Genomic DNA, 14,656 nt, shown 5'->3' with positions numbered 1-14,656 from the left:
CCACTTCAGCAGATTGGTAGTATAGACCTGCTGGGATGATTCTCCACATCTTCGTCTGGCAATTGTTGTATTGTAGTTGCTACCAATTACCTCACTCGGTACTTCAGAAGAAAGGCGCTGCTACCGCAGCAGAACTTGTGCATTTTTTCATCCACCACATCCTACGCCACAGAGGCCCAGCGGTAGTCATCACCAATCGTGGTGCAATATTCAATGCAGAGATGCTACAAGAGGTTTTGAAGCTGAGCAGCACTGTGCACTGTAAAGCAACTGCTTGTCATCCCCAAACGAATGGGTTGACGAAGTGATTAAACAAGACTACCGCAGATATGCTATCAAAAGTATGTTGCCACAGACCACAACAGCTGAGATGATGTGCTGCCTTTTGTAACTTTCGCATACCACACTACCATTCAAGAAAGTACAGGCTTGACCCCTTTCCACTTAATCCATTGTCAAGAGGTTATGACAATGCGCGACGCCATGCTGTTTCCCGACATGTCCGGAACGTTCCATTCTGATGCTGCAATTTTCATTCAGCATGCTGACAAGGACCTTCAAATTGCATGATATTGTCTTCATTGTTTCCAAAGGTCTGATGCTCGCTGCTACATTCTTCACCACAGAGAGGTTACTTTCAATCCTGGTGACGAGGTGTGGGTATGGACACTTATCCGACAGCGTGGTGATTCGGAAAAGCTATTATGTCGGTATGTCAGTCCTTACAACTTTGTGCGGCGACTCAACGGCGTTACCGGTAAGGTGAGGTTCTTCCAGAAGGCACCTTAAGACGTTTGTCATTAGCCTCAACCTGAAGCCGTTCGCATCGCCAGATAACAATAGTGCATGTGTTTTTTTCTCTGGGGTGCATGTGGCCTATTGCACTTGTTTCATTTATTCACTCACTACTTTCTTCTGTTTGCTTTACTTAAGAACATTAAAAAGTGCGAACGAGACATGGACAAAAAAGGCACATATACACGTGCATGCACAGGCACTACTTCCAGCAATTTATTCTTGCAATCATCTGCCATGGTTGCTTAGTGGCTATGGTGTTGGGCTGCTAAGCACGAGGTCGCGTGATCGAATCCTGGCCATGGCGGCTGCATTTCGATAAGGGCGAAATGCGAAAACACCCGTATACTTAGATTTAGGTGCTCATTAAAGAACTCCAAGTGGTCCAAATTTCTGGAGTCCCCCACTATGGTGTGCCTCATAACCAGATCATGGTTTTGGCACGTAAAACCACAAAGTTTTAATTAATTTCATTTATTCTTGTAATCCTGTTGCTACTTTATACACAACTGATCTCAGTGTGATCTGAGCAAATCAGCATGCAGAACTGAAAAATATACACAAGGGCTTGACAGCCTATCAGCCCTAAGTAATCCATGTTGGCACACCCAGAAAGTCAAATTCTTCCACTGTTAGCGTGATAGATGGATGCTTATGCACATTTCACCCATCTTTTCGATCTCTTCTGCTTTGATAATCTCTCTTGTAAGGTAATTCTTGCTTCGGCCTGTTCACGCTTTTTAGCATCCTTACTGGGTTACCAGCATACCCATACTGCTACTCCTGTTTTATTTCTTACCATCGAGAGGATGCTTCTTTGGGAGAAGGAGTAATGCCACATGCTATCTGTGAGCCTCTGTGCTAGGAAATTGCACGCTTGGAGAGAAGAGGAGGAGGACACTTTTGAGCTGGTGTTAGCAAAAAAGTTGGTTATCGGCTGTGTTCGTGTGCTTCATCCATGACAATATTCATTCTAAGGCATTTTACTCATTGCAGTGTGTCCCCAGGTTTGATGAGCATTTGTAGCGCATTCTTAAGAGACAGGAATAAGGCAATATGAATTATTGAACACGGTTAGCTAATATTCTAGCAAAGGATAATAGGAAGAAGTAAAGTTGGGCAGGTAATCAATGTCTAAAATGGATGACTGGTTAGCTATTAGAGTCACAAAGTGGTTGCCAAGGGGAGAAAAACACAGTCAAGAATGGCAACAGGTTAGATGATGTGATGAGGTTAGTAAATTTGTAGGCACAGAAAGGGGGTCTTCTGATGCAGGACAAGGGTAGCAGAAGATCTTACTAAATGGCCTTCATTCTGTAGTGGACGTTAAATAGGCTGAAAATGATGACCCTCACTGCAGGTATTGATGACTGGTACCCCCGAGACCAACGTGCCAACATCCTTGTTCACCCGAGGGGTGACCTTCAAGCTTCCAAAGCACACAAGCCGAATGCTGCACCACCTGTTTGGTGAAAACCAGTGCCGCTCGACCCTGCAGTGCATGGCTCGGCACCCACTGTGGCCTGACCACGATTGTGAGCGGGTTTTCCGTAAGAAGCTGGAGGGGCTTGAGCTGCCGAAGAGTATTTGAGTATCTCTGGCCCTACGTATACTTAGAAAATTTGCTGATACAAGTTGGAATTAGTTGGCGCAGGACCGGGGTAATTGGAGGTCGCTGAGAAAGGCCTTCGTCCTGCAGTGGACGTAAAAAATAGGCTGGTGATGATGATACTTGGCAGGCAAGCAGAAACATTGCAGCAAAATTGCGAGATGGCCGGGTTTGTTGAAGAACTTGTTCTTTGCCACACTGGTGTGTCTAAATGAGATCAAGCTCATAGAGAGCTCTTTGTCTTGTTTTGAAGGCAACACATTTAGACTCCTGATTGTAGTCCAAACATTCTGACCACTAATGCAGTTCTATTCTGGGGGTCTGGATGTGATCAAGCTCACAGGACCTATCTGCATCTTCTTTCTCCTTGGGGGAGCGAGGCAACACCTTTATACTTTCAAGTATGCTCTAATACATTCCGACTGTTGATACCATTTAACTTTGTGCACATTTGTGGACCAGCTCTCACACGTCAACTGTCACATTGTTGTGTATGACACAATATATGTCTCATTCATGGGCTGTTCAAAAATCTGTCCATATTCATTTATTCTCTTTCTTCTCCTGCACTTACTCTTCTGCAACCCCCTGCCTTTTTTTAATATTAATGCAAAGGCATTATATGCCCCATTACACAAATATCCAGCGGTGGTAGCAGCGCCACCAAGCGATGGCACCAAAATTGGCCCATGGCGCAATGAGTAAAAGCACGTCTAAAATCCTCAGATTGACGTCAAATTTCTCGGGCAGGTTCCTGTAAGCAAATTAATTGAATGGCTTTGAAAAGAAAATTTTTGGTAAATTTCAATCTGGGTGGGAATCGAACCCGGGCCTGCAATGTGTGAGATGAGCACACTTCCCTGATGCCGCGACGGCTCCACAGTTCAGGCTGACCAAAGTTGTGCCTAGTGCTTGTGTCATTGCACACGTCACGTTGCAGCCATCTGGCAGACTAAAGGTGTGTCCTAGGGCATGCATCATTGAGCACGTGATGGCGCAGCCATCACGTGCATGACATGATGGTGCCATGTCATGTGTATGTAAAATGAGTGTGTAAAATAAAAAGCGTTAACGTCCGATTGAATGCTACTGAGTGGTCCTTCGAGTTATGCACTCCTCACGGGCAAGCGAGTGCATTGAGACGCTTGGCGCTTTGATCTGGCCTTACTGAGGCGCACTAAAAACACAGGCGAGAGCTTGCACAGACAAGGAATGTGCGAGAAAAAAATTTCACCACAGGGACTATAATGCTTTTGCGTTCCCACACAGCACTCTTAAGTGTCTCTGCTGAACTTATTTTTTAATCTCTCTCTCCTATTCAGTCATTCAGGTAAGCTTAATGCCCCTTGGGCAATTGTCTGCCAGCTTTTCTTTCTTCACTCCATCATCATTTAAATGTGCAACCCTAATAATAACAATGTTTGTTAAAGGACACTTTTTCTGCCTAACAAGATTGGACACAAAGGCTTAAACACAAAATGTCTTAAACACAAAATGTGGGGCAGTACAACTTTCAGTACTTGCCCATGATAGCTTTACTTAGCTTCGTTGAACTTGTTACTGGTTTACAGTTGCCTCATGCACTTGTGTGTGGTATGGCAAGGACTATGTGCACTGCACTTTTTTTTCACCTTCATTAAAGAAGGCAAGGCATTTTTAGTGAAAAAGATAAGGGAGTGTCACGTGAGTTGTGAAGCCCTTGTAAGTCACGAAGTGAGATGTGATGGTTGAAACATGGACAAAATAAGGTGGGCAGTTTTGCCTACAGGGTAAAGCATTGAAAGCAATAGCAAGGTTTAGCATTGTATTGAAGCTTCTCGGGCGACATTCTAAGAGTACATGGGTGCGACATGCGACAACTTCTGCGACATGCAACTACTTCTGCTTCACATCAAAAGCAGCGTCCTGTCAGCTGCGTCTCGCAGTGCTGGCATGATGAGGAATGTTGCCACTGGCATTACAGGCATCGCACCTCAGTGGTGTACGAGATGAGACAGAAGGATAACAGTCCGCATTTGTAGCTTGAATTGTCCACTCAGACCATTGTACTCACCACAGTTGTAGTATGCACACCGCTACACAGCAGGGACTGCTGCACCAGGAACATTCCAATGTAACAGTGCACTTTGTCTTAGGGCATTGAAGGAGCTGCCGAGGCATGCATGTTGACGTGTATTATAGTTCAGTGCCTTGTAAACATTTTCTTCTTTGCATTATGTGTAAAATATTAGTTTAATACTTTGTGCAAGTTTCTTAAGCATTGAAATCATTGAGGTGCTCATCTTGTACAGTGGTTCATTGCCTTGGGAATGCATATTTCTATAACATTATTCTTGCTTTTCCTATATCATAAAGTTGTCTACTTAGCAAGATGCAGTGCATGAGAAATTTTTGATTACTTACTGCAACAACCTAAACATAGTTTGTGTCACAAAATTGGTCTGTAGGCTAAGTAACAGCTAAGGACTATATGTAACAGCTAAGGACTCTGTGTAAACTGAAGTGGTAAGTAATTGCAAAATTATCAGCTGCTGTAGAAGCTAATCGATTTCTTTTGTGACTGCGCAGCCAACTGCAAAAGTTTCTCGAGCATAGAATTAATGAGAAAGCAAAATTACCTTGTGACTTCTACATGTAGCTGGAAGTATAGGTAAGAAATGCGGTAGTCGTGCAGAAAAGTAGGCACTGATCTTTTTGATTCCAGGGCAGACATGTTGGGTTGTTTCTTTTTTTCAGATTTCGTGCTATGAAAGCTATTGCTGCTAGCTGTTTAGCTAATAAATATGCAGTGTTGTTCTCTCTTTTTTTTTTCCTTATTTGCCATTGTATATTTGACATATTGTATTTTGCAGTACATCTTGCGTTCCTGTTGCAAATGGATTCATTCTGCAGGTTACATTGTGATAAGAAATCTGCCGGTAATTGTGTATATTAGAAGGCTTAATGACTGAGTGTGTTACGTGGTGTTGACTCCTGTTATGAACCAGGTTGAATGTTGTGTAAATTATTGCACTATGTCTGCATGATTTTTTCAGCTAAACTTCTGGCTAGCTACCGCTCAAATTTCGTACAGAGATGGCATTTCAATGCAAATGCAGTATAACAATAGTAGTACCTCATTTGCATGCATTAGTTGCCTGTCTTGTCCAAAATTAATCAGAAGTATGTGGTCGCCTATGGTGACGTTAGATGCAGAAAAATGTAGGCTTTGCAATAACCAAACAGTAGCACCATTTTTCACTGTAACATCAAAACATGGTGCACACAGTTTTCTGCCTTAACAACAACAGTGTGGCACGATTGTTACAATGCAGCAATGTCATAATAGTTTTTGTCTTCCATCACTTCAAACAATGTCTGTTTCTGATTTACTCTACACGAAACTGGCCTATAATGGACCTGGGCGTGGTATCAAAACTGCATGAGCATTGCGTAGTTCTACTTCTGTGGAAAATTTGAGCCAAACAAGCCAGCAGTTTAGCAAAAGCTACCAGGGATACGTGACAATCATGCTTACACAACATTTGGTGTGTGTGTGTATTTAATTTCAAGGTTTTCCTCTTCACCCAGTGTCGGGAGCTCCAGTGCCACTAGTGTACAAAGAGCAGATGCTTATGCATCGAGTTTTTCACATGCATTCTGTACACTGTCATGCTTCAAGTGAATCGACAAGCCCAGTTAACATTTCTGCATTGAATGCCTTATTTTATTTGTTTATTATTTCATGATGTCTTCAGTTGTTTCATAGCTCCCAGGTGACCCTACAATGACTGCATAATACTGCAGTCAAGCTAGAGTACGAGGATAAGAGGTATCTGGTAGAAGCAAGCATCAGGGCCTAATTATTGCTATTGTTTGCCGTTTGTGCTTGAAATAAAGTTGCTGTAGTTTCCATCTCTTATGTCTTGTTCCATTCCATCTAGTGCCCTAGTGCACTGTTGTTGTTCTTCAAGCCAATGTACCCATTCCACTCAGGGCCCCCTGAGGGGAGGGAAGGTATTGGAATTAATAAATAAACAAGTCTTAGTATTGGTACCAGAGTGCTCTAAAAGCAAAAAAGATGGAAACACCATATGTGTTGAAAGACTATAATTATTGTGTTCCAACTCTCTTGCATCTGTTTAGTTTTCATCACTGTTGCCCCTACTTCATTATTATCATTATTTACGTTGTAAATAATTAGCTTTTTTCAAATGTTCATGCCTTATGAATTTCACTCGCTTGTACACATGGACAACACAGTATATTGTAATCATTGCCTGTTATGCTTTCAATAAAATTGGCTGGTTAGTTGTCATAATGAATTAAGGATTTTTTCTTTGTAAACTTTGCAGAGTGTTACCGCTTATGTGGCGTAATTGCTTGGATAACAATTGTATTATCATTCTTACGCACATCTGCCTGCCTTGGAGCCTTGGACGGCTTTCTAGTCAATGTCAGGCTAGGCGTTGATCAGTTGATCTTATGAACAGTTGATTAATGTTTTTCAAAGCAAGTCTCCCCTTTTAGGAGGTGATTGCGTTGAAGTAGCATGAGTGAAATTAGCTGACAGTTTGTTCCTTAACTTCTACTTCAGCTTGCCTGATTATAGTCTCCACGTTTTAGCAAGCACTGCCTAGGGCAGCAGGATATCGAGTACATCTGGCTTGTTCCCTTGTATAGTAGACCCGAGGCTGCAATCTGCAAACCTCAACACGTGCAAGCTGTGGCCTTTCAAAACTGCAAGCCAGAAGCACTTTTACTTGCAGTAGTGAGCAATATACTTAGCACTGATTCGTGAAGCCTTGTCTGAAGCCTGGTGTTAGTCATGTGTGCCTCTGAGATATCTGGTGACGAAAAATTTTTATTTTTGCTTAGTGTTTACATTGTTTTGTCTCTTTTATAGAAAAAAAATTATGTCTCAATACAGACAAGGCAGGAGGAAATTCCCTCCCCCTAGCCCGAAACTGAACAGGGCTCAAACCATTACTTTCAGACTCTTACAGAAGAGATCTTACCTCACCCCCTGAGCGCTTAGTTGTTAGTTGCATAGACCCCAGCTTCCCTCAGTCGTGCTCCAAATGGGGTCACGCATGCTGCTCCTTCAACCACATGCTCTGGCTGTGCCCGTACAACGCGAGCAATACAAGTCCAAGTGGGATGCTTTGCTGAAGAGCTCGGTAATTCGTGCACCAACTGCACGCCTTCCAGAGGGCCCGCAACATCGCAGAGTCACCACTTCCCAGTCCCATCGTGGGTGGAGCCACCAACTTGATTGGGGAGTAATTAAGTTCCTCAGGACACTTCAATAAAGTTCTTGTCAATTGTCATTCGGAAAGGTGGGAAAAAATGCAAAGTTACGCTGCATGTAAATCTCGTGTAAGAGTCTAAGGCACCAGCCATCATTTGCTAAGTGCACACTAAAGATGGTGCCACAACGCTGCACCACAGCAGTATATGCAGATGCTTCAGCAAGTGCCGCAGTATGTGCACCATGATCGAGCAAATTTGCCAATGTACACCTGGAGTGGCGATTGATGAAAATGTGCATACATTGTAGTGCCATATGTATCGGAGACCTAAACTTGCCATGGCAAGTCCTTTCGCTAGCAATTTACTTCAGAGAACCTTTACGTTTTGTTAGAACCATGTTCTTAACAATATTGATTTCACGGCTATATAACTGTCTAATGTGAAATTTTCAGTACTAGTACTATCCTTTCTTTTAAATGGCATGTGTGCAAGTTAACGACCAATTGGTAACTAAACTGATTGAAGACTAGCAAACATTGACTTCAAAATTTTTATTGATGGTTAGCACTAGTGCATGACACTGCTGAAAGGATGCCCGCTCTGATATGCTAAAGTGTTTCAACAGAATCGCTAGATGCTGCACTGTGAGTTGAGATATGCACATGCCAGGGGAGCTGCACTTGCGCATTGGTTTTGCATGAATGCCGATCACTGAAACGGCTTGGGTCACTGAACCTATAGATCCCTAGATAAAGCTTCTTACTGTATTAGGACCTTTTTGGGCCATTTACCCCCATTCACCTTCATTGCTTGCGTTTGGCACATGATAGCCTGAGTAGCTTATGCGCCATTAAACCCAACACAACACACACCTTCATTGCACTCTCGCAATTCACGGACCTATCGCTTCTACCATCGAGAGATCAGCTTTTAGCTTTTCTACAAAGCTAAGTAGCCAGATCATGTATACAAAACTAAAACAAATCACAGAGCAATAAAAGATAATTGCAAACTTAAACACCTGAAACAAAAGTTTGGGCAAAGTTCCCTCTGGCTGAGGTGAATACTGAATGTCAGAAAGTGCATAGTAGTACTGGTCTGAGGAAAGGCAGTGTGGTTCCCTTGAGCTCAGTGTAAATCTGCCCCTTAGCAAGTGTGAATTTTCTACCCTTATCCTTCTCTGCTTGGCATAAGAGTTTTAGTTTTGACCTTCAATATATTCCTTAGTGTACTATGAAGTGTTTCCAGAAGCTCATTTGGCATTCATTTGAGACAAAGAAAAGCAAAAGCAAGCCACTAAAAGAAATTCATGCAAGCTCTTACATTGCCTTATTTGGACCAAAAGTTTTGGTTGTATCCAAGCCATCATGTTACACTTGAAAACTTAAAAAGGTGCTGGACTTCTGCTATTGACCAGCCTTCTTTGGTAAAATATTTCCAACAATACAATTGTCTGGCACTTGCTCTTGTAAGCAGTTCTGCCCTAAGAATATTTTATGAATACAGGCACTGGACTGTGAATGCTCACATGTGTTTGTCTGCACGCATAATCACACTGTTGTCTTTCCTCTATTTGAGCCATTGGCAGCAACAGCATATTCATGTCAACTGTAGGAAGAATGTGTCTCGCAATAGTCTCCAGTTACCTCTCCTTTGTGTCAGCGGACTTGGTCCTATGCCTGCAGATTTCCTTACTTCACTGCACCATTTAATTATCTTCCGTCTTCAACTGTGTTTTCTATTCTCGGCACCCTCTTCTCTGTAACTGTAATAGACCACCAATATCGTCTCAATGCATTACTTGAAGTGCTAACATCAACTAGAATACAGCTACCCGCATATTTGATGATACATACTACTGTCTTTCTGGCCTGCAAATATTATGCATAGCATTTTTCTTTTATCCGTCAAATTTCAGCCCTATAGCTTAGTAATGGCTCAAAGAAACGGGTGAATCATTCACCAGTTTGTCATGATGTAACAAAGCACCACAACAAACATACTTTTTTCCTTTTTCAATATACTGATTATGTTCTTTTTTTGTCGAGGATATCGGTAAACCACTGTATATTACATTTTTCAGTACAGGGTGGCTGAATGCAGCTATTATGTACTGTTCTTTTCAAGGATATCAATAAGCTGCTGTTCCTGACATGCCACAGTGCAGAGTAACAAACAAGATTCAGTCCTGGTTAATGTCCTTTTTTTTCTTTACTCTTTCTTGGCTGACAAACAAGAAGCATGTTACTAGTGATAATGCTCAGCACAAGAGGTGTGCCAGTCTTGCAGAATCCCATGGTCACTGCTTGCACAGTTGGCACGCATAAACTTTGCACATGCCGGGACCAAGCGAAGTAATTGAAATTCCTCACGCAACAAGTAATTGAGCTAAAGTTTGTCATGATAAGAGTCGCACCATAATCTACAGCTTGACAATTGGAAGAACGTTTGAACTGTTTTGTGCTGCCTGCCACCTGCCGTCACTTGTTTGTTGTTCAGCTTCTGCTGCAGGTGCATCCATTTGGATGACTGACAACCTGTTATCGGCACAAATTTGTCATTGCTTCTCTTTCACACGTGTGTTGGGTGACCGACTACTACGTCAATTCTCACTATAGAAGAGCGTTTTTGTAGAAGTTTATGCAACTGTGGTTAAAACAACTACGAATCAGCTGCACTGTAAAGTAATAATGTGTATTGTAATAATGTAACGATTCTATTCCAGTGCTATTCCTTTTCACACTTTCAGTGGTTTGACACTTCGTCTACATAACCACCAAGACCGGCCAGTTGTGAATGGTGGATAATAAAAAAAGGAACAAAACCATTTGAAATGAATCCTTACATTATATCGACCTTGCTTTCTGGCAAGATATTTTGTTGCCATACTGGCATTGTGACAAATATATTTAAATGAGCAAGCTCAGCTGACGTGCAGTGCATGCTTCAGCTTCTGGACAGACCAGAGCTTCTAACATTAGGAAAGAAACTGCAATGTTTTGGGAACCAAGGCATAGGAAAACATTTTATTGCACACTTCTATTGCTGGGCCAATTGGTAAACATTAATGTAGGTAAATAATTTAATAAGGTGTTGGAATGCTCGCATGCAACATACATGCAAAGTAAACTTCCAGCTTGAGCAGAACGAAAACATGCAAGCGTGACTGCCCCTCTAGACACATGTAACCTTGGTTGCACTGCTAGACTTTACAAACTTTGAATTTATGTTCATGAACTTGCTAATGTAGACATTCATGTGATATTTTTCTGAATTATGAACATTTTATTCTCTATAGGGCAAGAAAAACAGTCCACCAAAAAAGTGAACTAACTGATATAGAGCTTGCCATAGGGTAAAAAAATGTTACATTTCATATTTACCTCCTCTCGCAAACACAACTAGAATTGTCAATTCCACCACTTAATGTTTGCTATTCACAAGACAAGGTGCCAGATTAATAAGTTATTAGACCTATACCAGTGCTCAGAATACATAAAACGTGAGACCTCCACCAGTAAATGCAAGCATAACTATGCTTTCATATGAGCACTTTGGCTAATAGCACTCGTTTGCCCCATTCGTTCTTCTGCAGTGTTGATTAGTTAACAGAAAAAAAGCACAGCTGCATCAAGAACATAATGAGTGCACTTGTGAACTAACACTGAACAAAATACAAATGGCCCCAGGATATTAGGTCATGCCTGGTTCATGTGAGTGCTACACATGCCTGGTGTCAATCAGGCGTCAGATAAGCACAGGTTACACTTAAAGACATTTCCATTTTTTATCACAAGCATTGATTCGAACAATGCAAACAACCACAAAACTCGGTAATCCTCACTTGTTCCTGCAATGGCATTACTTAACTACATGAACATAACAAAGCAGAACACATGCTGCTGCACAAATGCACTGTAAAAACGACTAAATGTAAGAGACATCATAGACCTGAATATCTTTTTTTTTAAATAGTGAATCAGAACAATAGCTACAGGGTGTTTTTTTTTTTAGCTGCACCAAATTTTTAAAATAAGAATATAAATCACGGTATCATGTCTACCATTTGAGTGTACTGATTGCCAGCCTCTGCATACAAAGCAATTTCCACAATTATGTGCGTAATTAGCAAAGTTACGGCAATTAACTTTCTAATTATTAACAATGGATAGCTACAGCAAATGAGTACTTTGGGGGCCACTACATGTTGCAATGATCAAATTTCGAATAGCAGAGGTCATGTGGGAGCTACATAAACAGTTAGTTCCCCTTGGAAGGCTCCTTGAAACTGAAACTGGCTGGAAAAAAAGCATCTGTGTCGTCAATGTCGCCAAATTTACTTCGTAATTCCGTTGGGTGCCACGTTGCCGCAATAGCACCAATCTTGCTCTTTGGGTGTTAGATATCAGTCTGTAGCGTCAATCATACAGTATTCCTTTTTTTTTTCCCCTTCAATCAGTAAGTTATGTTCCTGTAGTTGACATGTTCTTATTTACACAACTTGCACGCGCGTTTGAGACAGCTCTCCCAGAGAAAGTGAATTTTGACTTAATGTCGTTCTCATCAAAAAGCCTGAAACGTCATTTCGTCGGTTAAGTGGACACGTGGCGCCCAACGGAATGACGAAGTAAATTTCGCAGCCCGCCGGCATTGAAGTGTTAGGCCAACGCCACAGATAGCAAGAAGACAATGCAAGCTGCTCACGGGGACGGAGCGCCGGTGACCTCGGAGACTTGACAAAAGGAAGGGGGTGGCAAGATCAACGACAAAGATGCTGTTTTTCCAGCCAGTTTCAATTTCAAGGAGCCTGCCAAGGGGGACTAATTGTTCGCGTAATTCCTGTATGAACTTCGCTGTTCAAAACTTGATCGTTGGAATAGATAGTGTCGAGGACAGGCCCCAAAGTACTCATTTGCTGTAGCCACCTATTATTGATAATTAGAAAGTTAATTACCATAACTTCACCAATTATGCATGTAATTGTGGAAATTACTCTACATCTAGAGGCTGCCAATCCAGACACTCAAATGGTAAGCAATGGTACCGTGATTTACACTTTCCTCATTTTAAACATTTGGTGCAGCTGGAAAAAAGCACCCTGTACAAAATACAGCCAGTGAATGTGCGACGCTGCCAAGGGAAACGAAAGGATAAAATGCACCGAAGATGGAACATGTTAGTGAGCTTTCCACAATGGTAATTTCTCTAGTTCTCCACATTTTCTCACACTTATGGCAAGTGACATTCCACTAAGATTCACAAGTACGTACACTGAAAAGTCCATGTCTCGAAGTTGAAAAGGCAGTCAGTTTCAGTATCTTTGAACATATTTAACAAGGGGAAGTATGTGATAACTGACAAGCACACCGAAATGACAATGTCACACACGTGTTTGGAATGGCATGATGCGAGACACCAAGTACGCAACATGTTTGGTATGTTGTTTGTAGGAGAGACTGACTGCACCACAAACTACGAACCGAGTATTCGCAAACGCTTACACGTGTCCGTTGTCATGCTATCAATCATCCCCAGCATGAAATTTATGCCGCCACCTGACAATCATGACAATGGTGTCAGGTTGTGGTTAATCCTGTCCGCGTCCTCTGTCTGGCAGAAGGCCTCGTACACGTTGGCGAGCATGCTACGAAGTATCTCTGCCTGGAGCACGATTTTAAGGAAGCCTTCCTGCCTGCCGGCTACGAGGCTGTTTCTAAGCACAGGCAGAAGTTTTGCCATAGGAAAGCCCGTTGACACCGCTGACGTAGAGGCGGCAGAACGTTCAGCTCGGTCACCACTGGCATTTTCTTCTGCTGCGGCTCGCATATTTTTGAAGCAGACCTCGACATCGTTCGTGAGGCTATTGATGCCCAGGTCGATGCACATTCCCAGAACCTTGGCGAAGTCGTCGGTCTCGAGGATGTCCCTTGTCTCGAGGATCATCACGTTGAGCACCCTGACGTCGTCCGTATCGCCTTCGACCTCGAGAGGTGGCAGGAGCAAGCGAAGAAAGCCTGGAAGTGGCTTCTTGGAGTCCCGCGAGATGTGCTTCTTGACGAAATCGAAACCCACAGCGAAGTCGGCGGGGCCGACGCGCTCCTTCAGGCTGATGTGACCGAAGGCGGCCACGACCGCGTCCCTGACAACACGCGCGAGCTCGTGCAGGCCGTTCTCGAAGAAGTGCTGGACCTGTGACAGGTAGCGCTGATGGATGTCTTGGTTGGTGAGCGCCGGCAAGACGCCTCCCGAGTTTTGCTGCGCGCGCTGCGAGTTCACGAAGACGTATCCACCCACAACGCCGAGCTGCACGCGAACCAGCGAGGCGAGCAGACTTTCCGCGTACACGCTTGCCACCGCGAATGTGAGAATGCGCACCTTGAGTTCCTCCCAAAGTTCGACCCTGTTGGCAGGTCGCGTCTTGAGCTTCTCGAGCAGGCTGTCCGTCTCGAGTATGGCGAGTAGCGGCTCTCTGACCTTTTCCAGGAGAGTTAGGATCGTGTTGTCCGACGTTTGTAGAATATTTTCGAAATGGTGCTGGTGTTTGATTTGATCGATGTAGCTCTGAGTCTGTTTTGTTTCCCAGTCACGGAGTTTTCCATGTAGATACCGGTTCAAAAGGTAGGCGCCTCCGACTAGGCCGACGCTGAAGAATATCTTCTTCTTGTGCTGCCGCACAGCGTTGTACAGCCGGCTAAACATGGCCGGACGATCGGGAACGTTGTTACTTCCTCAAACTCCGTGAAGTTTTCCGTGCTGACGCAGGATTTGCGCTGCTACCTTGACCGCGCCATTTTGCATACCGTTGCCAGACGAGGAGGCGTTGTGCTACCGATTTGGCCGTGACTATTTCGACGTCTATATGGTGAGAGCCAGTGAGCCAGTGAGAGCGGTGAGGGAACGCCGTGTACGTTCTGCTACGTTCTGCTGCGCCTCGTTTTTTTATTTTATGCGCTCTTGTAGAGGAGACCTGTGAGGAGGCGCTGTTGTGTTCTATCAATTGTTCTGCGGTGCGGGACTGGC

General features: G+C 43.3%; 2 protein-coding genes across 2 annotated transcripts in view; one reads left to right on the top strand and one right to left on the bottom strand.

The window, feature by feature from the left end:
• LOC142582751 (uncharacterized) overlaps positions 1–6,305 on the top strand; it is a 36,938-nt gene extending 30,633 nt beyond the window's left edge. Inside the window, exon 11 of the mRNA XM_075692769.1 lies at positions 2,156–6,305. Within this exon, the coding sequence (XP_075548884.1) occupies positions 2,156–2,386 (231 nt within the window). The 3' untranslated portion in view covers positions 2,387–6,305. The remainder of the gene's footprint in view (positions 1–2,155) is intronic.
• Positions 6,306–10,633: 4,328 nt separating this feature from the next.
• On the bottom strand, positions 10,634–14,461 carry Pex3 (peroxisomal biogenesis factor 3). Its single transcript, XM_075692770.1, has one exon. It carries the CDS (start codon positions 14,333–14,335, stop codon positions 13,199–13,201), a length of 1,137 nt encoding a protein of 378 aa, XP_075548885.1. The 5' UTR covers positions 14,336–14,461; the 3' UTR covers positions 10,634–13,198.
• Positions 14,462–14,656: the final 195 nt, after the last annotated feature.

This window comes from Dermacentor variabilis, chromosome 5, assembly GCF_050947875.1.
Source record: "Dermacentor variabilis isolate Ectoservices chromosome 5, ASM5094787v1, whole genome shotgun sequence".
Classification (NCBI taxonomy): Eukaryota; Metazoa; Arthropoda; class Arachnida; order Ixodida; family Ixodidae; genus Dermacentor; species Dermacentor variabilis.
Note: the sequence above shows the minus strand (reverse complement) of the source record. Positions and strands in the feature narration are given on the sequence as shown.

Excerpts from the sequence above, each read along its gene's own strand:
- Pex3 (XM_075692770.1), bottom strand. The coding sequence starts at position 14,335 with ATGTTTAGCCGGCTGTACAACGCTGTGCGGCAGCACAAGAAGAAGATA.